We start from the raw sequence: 10,056 nt of genomic DNA on the forward strand, positions 1-10,056 counted from the left end.
TATAAAACTGTATCAGCAAATACCTCACAGCAAGTTTTATTTATACATCCAAAAACAAAAGATCAAATTTCTCACACTATATACAGATATTACATACAGTGTTTGTACACATATTACATAGTTTGTACACAAGAAAAATATACATAAAAATGTAAACCTTTGTATACAAAAAATACCTTAGACAAATTAAACAAGGACCAATAACAAAAGGTGACTAGATTAGCTCATCCTATCTTTAAAAACAGTAATACAGTACATTCAATGAGTATAGGAATTTGTCAGCCATCTCTGAATTCAAGCAGTTACATGTGCCTACGAGCCCTGTTAATTTTGTTCTACGTGGTTGTCGGGAGAGTAAACTGGTGCAGCGACTAATCTCATGCTATGTGGATACAGCAGTATTGCCTTGCAAACATTTTCTTCCAACCTGATTGTGACAAGCAAAGCAGTCACTGAGGAGCCCAGTCGTCTCTGGTGTAGCTACAGGTTTACACTTCATAACGTGCTTTGTCTTTGGAAGGGAGAGACAGAACTGGGCCCTCTCACAGCTGGAAACGGGGGAGAGGGGGGTTATCTGGTGCAGGCTCAGAGCTGGTAATGATGGCAGCTGTTCATTTAATGAGCGTCCGAGCAAAAAGAAAAAAAAAACGGGGAGGGGGTGGAGAAAAAAAAGGAATGGGACTTGTGAAACACCACCGGCCTCAGCCACTCCTGTGCAAATCTATGTTGAAAAAGCAACATACCGTACGCTCATCTGTTTTTCTCTGCAGAATGAAATGAAATGGCAATGCATGTATTCCACTGTTTCATACCACTGAGAATCAAGTCAGTGACCATAATGTAATATCGATATTAAAATGCTCTCACCAAAAAAAAAAAAAAGGTCACTGCCCCATGCGATCTCAGATCAGATTTCTTCCTGGAGTTTAATAGCTATCAAAAAATATTTTCCATCCCATTATTATTAAAAACAAAATGACGGCATACACAGCATACAAACATCGACCCCTCCGACTTAAAACAGAACTTACAACCATTTTGATAGCCATTAAAAACAAGAGACTCATTCTACAAGACACAGGTTCCACTGAATACATTGCAAATAACAATTTCAATCCATTGCTACTCAATAATTCACCGACAAACCCCAAGATAGAGACTGCTACTCTATATACCTAATACTCAACAATGTCTGACAGATCTGTCAAATGTCTAATACAATATCTATCAAAAGCCATGGTTGTACTGCTGTATGAGTCATTAACAGACAGATAGCTGAGTCACTTTCCCAAAATCCAGACCCCAGGTTTGCATCAATTAGCTTAAAAATCTCTTTATAACTGAGTAAAACAAGACAGTGCTTTACCTCAGATGTGCTCAACACACCAATTTATACCATCAAATTACACCTAGCTAACGAGTAAAATATTCATTTCCAGTGCCAATTCACAGCCGAAGCCTTTTCTAGGCAGTTTGTGTGGCCTTGAAGTCTTATAGTGCGTTTCCTTGGGAGTCCTGAAACCGAATTTGCCTTTTATGAGACATGCAAGTCACTAAAGACCATTGTATATGTGGACCAGAGAGCACCTTTGAGAGTAGACACTTAAAAGTCCCTGGATTACTTCATCGTCACCCTTACTATAACACTGAAATTAATTTATTAGCCCCACAAATCCACTCAGTATGACCCGAGACAAGAAGTTAAGCTGACCTGATCACTGGTCTCTATACGCTCTAGTTCTGAGTCAAACTATAAATAAAGCGTTTCCAACGGTTATAGAGGCCAAAATATATTCCTGATCCAGCCTGGATTTCCACAAGCAAAGCTACATGTGATGAGACCAATAAAATATCTTACAATGCTAAAGTTATGTTAATGTGTTTATTGCTTTAAGAAACTGTATTTACCTTCAAGTGTCTACTAGGCCACTCAGAGTCCCACAACCAATGGTGAGGTCAGAGATTTTTTACGTCTGAGCAAACAAATAAATGAGCACATATATAGTATACACAATATAAAAACAGCTGTTTAAAAGTATTTTGGTAAATTCGTATGACTGTGAAATCTGACTCAGTAAGATTCTATATCATGATAACAGTTAAATAGCTTGAAACATAATGGATCACAAATATCACAACTTGTACTCTAGTTTTTTTTTTTTTCAGAGGGTGACAGAAACAGTGTATGAAAAACGTGGAAATTTTTTAAATGAAAATGCAATGGCCATCTGAGCAAGGCAGGGTACAGTTGATCATCTTAAGACAGGACTTTGACTGGCAAAGCAAACCAAACCGACCACTGATTGAGGCTTCTATGAATTCTGAGCACTGTGACACAGATAATCTCTGCTAAGGTCCTTCTGCCAATTTTCACCCGTTTACTTCATCACAAAATCTGACTGTAACCCCCTGCTGACAAAACCGCAAGGCATCAAACAAGTGGACTCACACTGACTTAAAATCCCAGAGACCGTCTGGCTACAGAGTAAAAAAAACAAAAATAGAAAATATTGAGGAAAATCCAAGGTTGTGCAAATTCATTATTAAATAGTGCACTATTACCACATTGCACACATGTAGCAGATGACGAGGGGTGGTCAATCAGAAGCCAGTCGACTGGATTTGTAAGTGACTGTGAGTCCACAGACCGTCATGCAGCCGCTGCAGGCCGCCTGCTCTCATTTACTCTGCGTGAAGGGTGGTGTGGTGCTGTTGGCACTTGCAGCAGTGGCACTAACTATAGAGAAGCCAGCAGGGGGCGCTGTAGAGCTGTGGCTGGGCTGCACGTCTTTCGGGATGCCACTGTGGGAGGCCAATTGATGGCCAAAGGCCGCGCTGAACTGAGGGAGCTGTTGCTTGGGCTGCGTGGAGGTCAGAAGATCATGTGAGGAGGATGGGAGGGAGGACGAGGGGGCAGGGGGAGTCGTTAAACCTGTCAAGCCGCTCTGAGGCATCGCTGACAGGGCAGCCATGGGCTGCAGCGTCACCGAGTGGGTGGTGGCCGGGGGAGTGGACAGGGAGGTGGATATGAGATGACTTTCTGAACCTATGAGGTTGCCAAACTGCGTGGGGTCGGTGAGGGGGAGAGGGAGATTATTCCATGACGAGCGTGGGGGTCCTGGTACCCCACTGAGAGGGACCTCCAGCAGCAAGGGGGTGTCAGTCTGGAAGGAGCTGGCGTGGGGAGAAGATATGTGGTCACTGTACGGGGATGGCACATGCTCACTGCTGTAGTGGCTGCCTTGGGGAGATGATGTGGGTGCGTCCGACTTGGCCAGGACGTGGGACGTGTGTGTCCGGGAAAACGTTCGCTCCGTTATGGAGGTCTGGGTGAGCAGGGAGGTGGTGGAGGGGGCTACGGTAGAAGAAGATGAGGTCAGGTTGGAGCATGATGTCGGGGGCTGGGTAGCAGGCTGAGATGGCGGCGAGGGGGGAAAGTGTCCCCCGGTGGACTGCAGTATATTTTCCTCCAGCTCGAGGCTGGTGAAGTTCTCTGTAGGGATGCGGCTGTTGAGCAGATCCCCCATGGTCCCCGGCTGGACCGGACCAGGAAACACGGTCATGGCTCGGTGGTCCACTCCTTCAGATGGGGCCAGGTCTCCCATGGAGGTCAGGCACACCAAAGAGTCTGGGTAGGACCCCATAGCCTGCAGTGCACGCACCAGCTCCTCCGCCTCCTCTGTGGTGGGCAGCAGCTCCCCGTTCTTACCTGCGCACACACACACAAGTGCAACATTTATCATTAAGACCAGGGAGACTTTGTTATTAAACACATGAAAGGCTCAGTGATGCACAAGAATGAGCTGCAAGAGAACCTTCAAACAAGTCAAAGTCCTGCAGGTCATCAGGTAGTCTGGGTAACACATCGGAGAAATCCTCCTGGTTTAGCTCAAGGTCATTTGGAATGTCTGCCATTTCATTGGTGATATCGTCAGGAAGCTCCTCTGTACTTAGATCTGGAGTCGAAGGGCTCCTGCAACAAAGAAGAGATGATGAAAAAAGCTTAAGAAATACAACAAGCCACTGTTATTAAGAGGCTCCTCAAACATCTCTCTTGCATACTCAATTTTTAACTTAATGGCTTAGAGACAACAGGTGTAGCACGCACCTGATGCTGGCCTGTGAGGGCACTGCTAGGCTCGTAGAAGGCATTCCCAGGTTCCCCTGCGGCAACGCTGGAGGGATGGGTTTCTGAGGCCTCCGCGGCCCTCTCCTCCTCTTCTTCTTGTGTTTTTTGGTGAGCGCGGGTGGTTTGGTCTTTTTACGTGGCTTTCGCTGTTGCTGCTGCTGGTGCTGCACTCGTCGGTTTCCATCCCCACGCAGGAAGTTATCCTGTGTGGAATGTATGGCAATGAGGAAATGACCTTTTTTTCGCTTTCTTGCCAAAACTTGGTTAGAGCCAGTGGCCCATTAGTTTAAAATTCACCCACCACCATCACTAAAGCTCACTCATTAACACCTTGTTTCATTGTTTGTTTCATCTGTACAAAAAACAGCGAATAAAAACTACGAAACACTGTTTTACAGGGGGGTTATTAGCCAGACTATTTCTTGGTCAGGTCCAGTAACTTACTTCCTGGTGCTTACAGGTGCTGGTGGATTGATTTTGTTACCTGGACACAGCAAGGAAATGTGTTCCCTCCCACCGTTTCCAGTCTTAATGTTAAGGTATGTTAGCTGAGTCAATCAATCTTCTCATCTAACTCTCAGCAAGAAAGCAAATACATGCATTTCCCAAAATGTTGAACTTTTTCTTTGAACACTGGACTCACCATCTTTTTGGCATGTTCTTCACAGAGGGGTGTCTGGTGCGTGATATCAAACACGGGGATGGAGCACTGCTGGCCATCTGCAAATTTGGCTGTGCAGCTAGCAAAGAGCTGCTGGGAACGATTCAACAGAATGTCTACAGAGAACAATGAAGGAAATACCACAAAATTCTACAGAGCATGTGAGTGCGACCATCCATCATGCAAGAATATTGTACGTCACAGTATGTGATTCTTAAAAAAATATGTACAATTAAAATTGGATTAAATCATATTTTAAATAAGTTGACAGACTAGCAGCCATTGTGCTGCACTTCTAGCGACCAGCTGTAGAATCTGTGAAGTGGTGCAAAGGATACGCTGAAAGCAGTGTTGAGTGAAGGGCAGAGCTTTGTTGTTGCAGGCCTGGCCCTTTGTGCTGCCAGTGCAGGTCCCTGTATCCGTGTTCTGCTGCTTTGCTGAAGCCACACTGTGAAGACATACAGCCGCAGGCCTCAGCAAACAGAAAATTCCACTAACATAAAATACAAGATGTAACCATATCTACTTTGGAAATCACGTACACTGAAATTCTAAATTACACGTGGGTGATGGAGGATTTGTGACTGGATTAACCAAGCTGGTATCTACTAACATGTTGATGTAATCTTTAAGTATTCATATTTATATATATTATATCTATTATATATTATATTATATCATATTTAACTAACATGACTTTGTGCGAATACCTTGAAGAATTTCGAGAGGCACCACCAAAGTCCTGGATCAGCTGCCCAGCACAGTCTGGGTTGTTACTGGCAGCATGCAGCAAGGCTTTGCGGAAGGCATACCGGTATCTCTTCTGGCGGATACTCGCCCTCTCCTGCCTGCACATGTGCTTGTATTTCTGCTGGAGGTATGAGCAAAGCCTAAGTAGCCGTGTTCTCCGAGAGGAGTCGCAGTCGTCTTCCAGCCTATTCGGGAAACATTTGAAAGCCGTCGTGATGAAAAGTGTCAGGTCAAAGTTCAGGCTGTGAAGTAAAGTATGAGGATACCAACCCATTCTGTGGTCTCCAAGAGGTCTGAAAAGGAAAAAATCTCTCTGCCTCCTCTTCTTCATCATCTTCATCATCATCAGCACTGTCTTCTGACCAGTCCAATCCTGAAAGAGAACTCCACTTCAGTATGCTATTTTCTCATTAGCTACAGTATAACTGATGTATCTTAGACATGAATTTAGTAAAGAAGAAGAAACTGAATTTGAAAACCGGTGAATGAATTTTAATTAAATACCTAGATATGGGAAGAGGTCTCCATGCTCCCGGTGTCTCTTGGCACAAAGCTGCACCAGATGTTGCAACCTGGCCAAACAGCTGGCAGAAGGTGAGAAGGCAGTCGGGCGCATGACAACCACATGCCGCTGATTGTTACTGCCACCGTCCTTGCAAGTGACCGGCAAGTGAGTAGCAGTGAAAGGCATTTTCCTGCTGAGTGATGGCCCAGAAGGTTGCACTGGACTTGGTGCTGCATTAGCGGGCATCCCTGGAGGCAGAAAGTTGACCGTCTGAGGTGGTGGTGGATTGCATAATAAACCCTGCTGCTGTCCTGGGAAGATGAAGGAAGTCACACTGGAGTGCTGGGGCGGCTGGAGAAGACCTGACTGCTGCCGTGGGAGATGAGCGCTGAGTGGCGAGGAGGGGTGGGCACGCGGGACAGGGGTGGGACTAAAGTGCTCAGGAGGTGGTTGGAAGAGGTCCGTGTCATGGCAGAATTTCTGGTTGAGCACCAGATGACTCTGCAATTTCTTCTTGATGGCGTTGCCCTTCCGAGGAGTACCCACCTCCTCGCCATCTGTGTCATCCTCATAAAAGGCAAAAGGGTCCAGGAGTTCCCCATCAGGGAGGGGTAACAGGCGTGTACAGGGGGGAGATGGTGGAAGTTCATCTAGACCATTGGGAGCTTTCAGAGCTAGAGAGGGCACAGTTATGTTGAGTGCCACTGACTCCAGGTGAGCCCGTGAGCGCATTTCTTCCAAAGCATCGTGTTTCTTTTTCCGTTCCTTCTTGGGGATAAAGCCGAGAACCTGCAGGTGACTGTTACAGTACCTGGAAAACAAGAGCATGTCCTCAGCACAATGTGCACACTTGTTACATGCTTTCTGCACAGCATAGTGGAATCTGGAATCTGCCACAAATGAACACAACCATACACACCTGCGGTCCTCAGACTTGGGGATGGGGTTGGTACATCGCTGGCTGTTGTACTTAGCCACATATTCACATTGCTTGAAGGGGGCTGTCTTGTCCTCCAGAACGTGCCGGATACAGAAAGCATAGCCGTTTAGTCTGCGCTGCTTGCAGAGCTTTGGGCTGTATGAGCACAACGGCTTATTGTCCACCTCTGAGAAGTGTATGTGTTTGCCTTCATACATCACGTGACTCTTGTCCTTGACAACATCAGCTGATGGGATAAAGTCAGGGAAAACCAAGAATTACATCACTTCATACTAAAGAGGTAACCATTAATGCACACATGGGCTTAAGAGGCAGGGAAATTCTCACCTCTGAAGGTGACTGTTTACTCAGTCTGTAGCTAATATAGGTAATTAGTGGAAATAAATATTCAGGAAGCTAACATAATTATGAAATATTATTTGCAGCACAAATATGTTTAGTGTCAAGTCAAACTTAAATGACATTCAAAGGCTTATAACTGATTTCATTCATCATATCTAGTCCATTAAACTACTATATAATTGAAATCTGTGAATAACAAATATTGTACATAAATTTAAAGATTTTTTCAAAGACGTTATAGTCAAACGTTTTCCTTCTGAATATTAACTAGTTGCTTTCACACCCTGTAATTTTCAGTGTCAAAACCTCTCATTGAGAAACAGCTGGTAAACAGAGAGTATGTTATTTTATTCCCCAATCCATCCAATTATCCTTACAGCTAGCACTTGATAATATGACAGCCGTCTGCCGCACAAAGTTAAACACTGGAGGAAAAAAAAGAAACAAACTAGCCGGTGTGCAGGTATCATTACAAGACCAGCTAAACACTTGAGTAACTCAATTTAAAAAGTCTCCTTTCTCGCCTATACAAGGACCGCATACGCTTTTTATTTTTTTAAATGTAACGCTTCATAATAAACAAGCACTCAAATAGGCTGCTACTGGTTTATCACAGTATTCTTTAATGATTATTGTAGCCTTAGCTGGCCAGCTTCAGTTATTGCTTAGCTGCTGCCTTTAACATTAATTGTGTTTTCAAGTTTGTTCTGGAAGAGCTGCGGCTCTGACAGCTGAGGTACATGTTGGACACACGGACAGATTGGCCAAGAGTCATCTATATCTGCTTGGTTAACTTTAGTTAACAACTTTGGTTAAACAGGGTGAACCGGACAAGCAGCAAACGGTGAATAACGTTAGCTAGCGTTTGAGTACGGAGAGCTAGCTTGCCAATATTAGCTTGGAGCCGCTGGACAGATGCTAAACTTTAAAATTTGAAACTGTAACAGTATCTACGTGTAACATACAGTCGTGTCTTAATCCATAGCACACAACTGTATTCATCTTCAGGCAGAGATAACAATATATCAACATACATCGGACACGAAAAGTCAAATTTGCTAGTTAGCTAAAACGCTATCAAAGCTAAAAACACAAATTAGTAGGCGGTAGCTAACCAGGAAACGGAAATATAAGCAAATGGCAACACTATAAAGGTCTATTTTCAGTTTAGTTTTATTTAGCAAATGTAAACATAATCATAAAATACGAGCATTAAATGATCGGCCCTAGTCGTGGCATTTTAATGTACACAAACATGATAAATTTACGGCAAAATACTTTCAAACAAAGGGTCTGCATACGAGGCTTAAGGCCTGTCATCGAAGGCCTCGGTAATAATCGATATGAATTATAGGCACATAATGTAACATTAGTAGGCTACAAGACTTAAAACTGTCAACATTGTAATACTCCACATATCATCTCAAGACACTGAGTCATTTGCTCTGATCACAAGTTATAAAATAAAGGAGTCATAAATGAGAGGCCTCTTAGCTTCGATGGCACAGCGACCTCTAGTAGAACGCCTGGCCGACTGAAGCCTCTGCGAAACGCTACACACAGAAATCGAGGCCGAGGCCGAATACGATTTCGCTTACCTTGAATTGGTATGGGCTGTGTAAGGTATTCGCTCCAGATAGACGGCCGAAATGTCTATTAGAATCAGCTAGGCTATTTGTGCATCGATAGTCGAGATAGGATAGTAACAGTGATCTTCATCGAGCTCGGTATATCTTGAAATAAGGATGCATGTAAATATAGGCTATCCAGAGCAAATTACAAGCAGTAGGTAGGCTGATGAGGATTTTTGTTGGATCCACAGCAGACTCCTCACAGCACCACTACAGGCACTGCGGGGACATGACAACAATCCGCTCAACAACAACAACCTCTCCTACCATATTGGAAATTCAACTTTGTTAAAAGCCCCTATAGTGTATAAGTACCATTATAATCGCTTTATGATAGAAATTACTGTTTGTGTGAAGGACGGTGCCGTCTACATGTTCCACATTAAAACAGATGGGTTCAAACATATTGACTGAGAGGTCCAGTAAAGTGTTGCACTGTAAAATCCACCTGGACCACGGCTATCATCCTCCATATGAATGACTTATCAGCCCAGCTGCCACACTGTTGCCGGCTGTTCACTGATGATGGACCACGTGCCAATCAGATACCGGAGCTTGAAACTAGAAAAGTTGAGATTATATAACAGCATAAACAGGAAGGTAGCATCCCTCGCAGCAGTTCATAATTTTAATCCTTTTAAACTGTTTTTTTTTTTTTTTTTTTTAAATAATAGCACAGACTTAAATTAGGGGATTTGCAAAGATTCATTAGGCTTGCTACAGAAAACTTGTTTATTAAATATCACACAAATAGCTACACTTGCAATACTATGTACTCCTTATACCTATATAGGAAAATATAGGAAAATATAATTGTAACACTTTTATTATTGGTAATTTTACAGGAAGACATGATACTAGATTTACCTTTGGAGGATAAAGATTTTAAGCTTTTGGTCACAAGTAGTAAAATTTGAATGTCCTAACAGGTGTAAACATAAACTGTGGGTTTAAACTGGGTGTATCTCTGGAGATTTGTTAAACCTAGGCTTTCATTTTCACTCTGCAAGGAATGCATAGACATATTTCTGCAGGTTAGTAAAGTTAGTTAGTTAAATAATCTTTATCAATGAGGCATCTACTATAGTAAAATATATA

The 10,056-nt window shown here is 43.3% G+C and overlaps 1 protein-coding gene across 1 annotated transcript; it reads right to left on the reverse strand.

Moving 5' to 3' along the window:
• Window positions 1–12: 12 nt before the first annotated feature.
• On the reverse strand, window positions 13–9,937 carry LOC121194310 (INO80 complex subunit D). Its single transcript, XM_041057105.1, has 10 exons — window positions 8,926–9,937; window positions 6,965–7,211; window positions 6,045–6,856; window positions 5,811–5,913; window positions 5,501–5,725; window positions 5,129–5,238; window positions 4,773–4,906; window positions 4,109–4,332; window positions 3,816–3,973; window positions 13–3,709 (listed from the first exon to the last, which is right to left on the reverse strand). The coding sequence occupies exons 2-10, from the start codon at window positions 7,180–7,182 to the stop codon at window positions 2,679–2,681; spliced, it is 3,015 nt and encodes a 1,004-aa protein (XP_040913039.1). The 5' UTR covers window positions 7,183–7,211; window positions 8,926–9,937; the 3' UTR covers window positions 13–2,678.
• Window positions 9,938–10,056: the final 119 nt, after the last annotated feature.

The sequence above is a fragment of the Toxotes jaculatrix genome, chromosome 15 (assembly GCF_017976425.1).
Source record: "Toxotes jaculatrix isolate fToxJac2 chromosome 15, fToxJac2.pri, whole genome shotgun sequence".
NCBI lineage: Eukaryota > Metazoa > Chordata > Actinopteri > Toxotidae > Toxotes > Toxotes jaculatrix.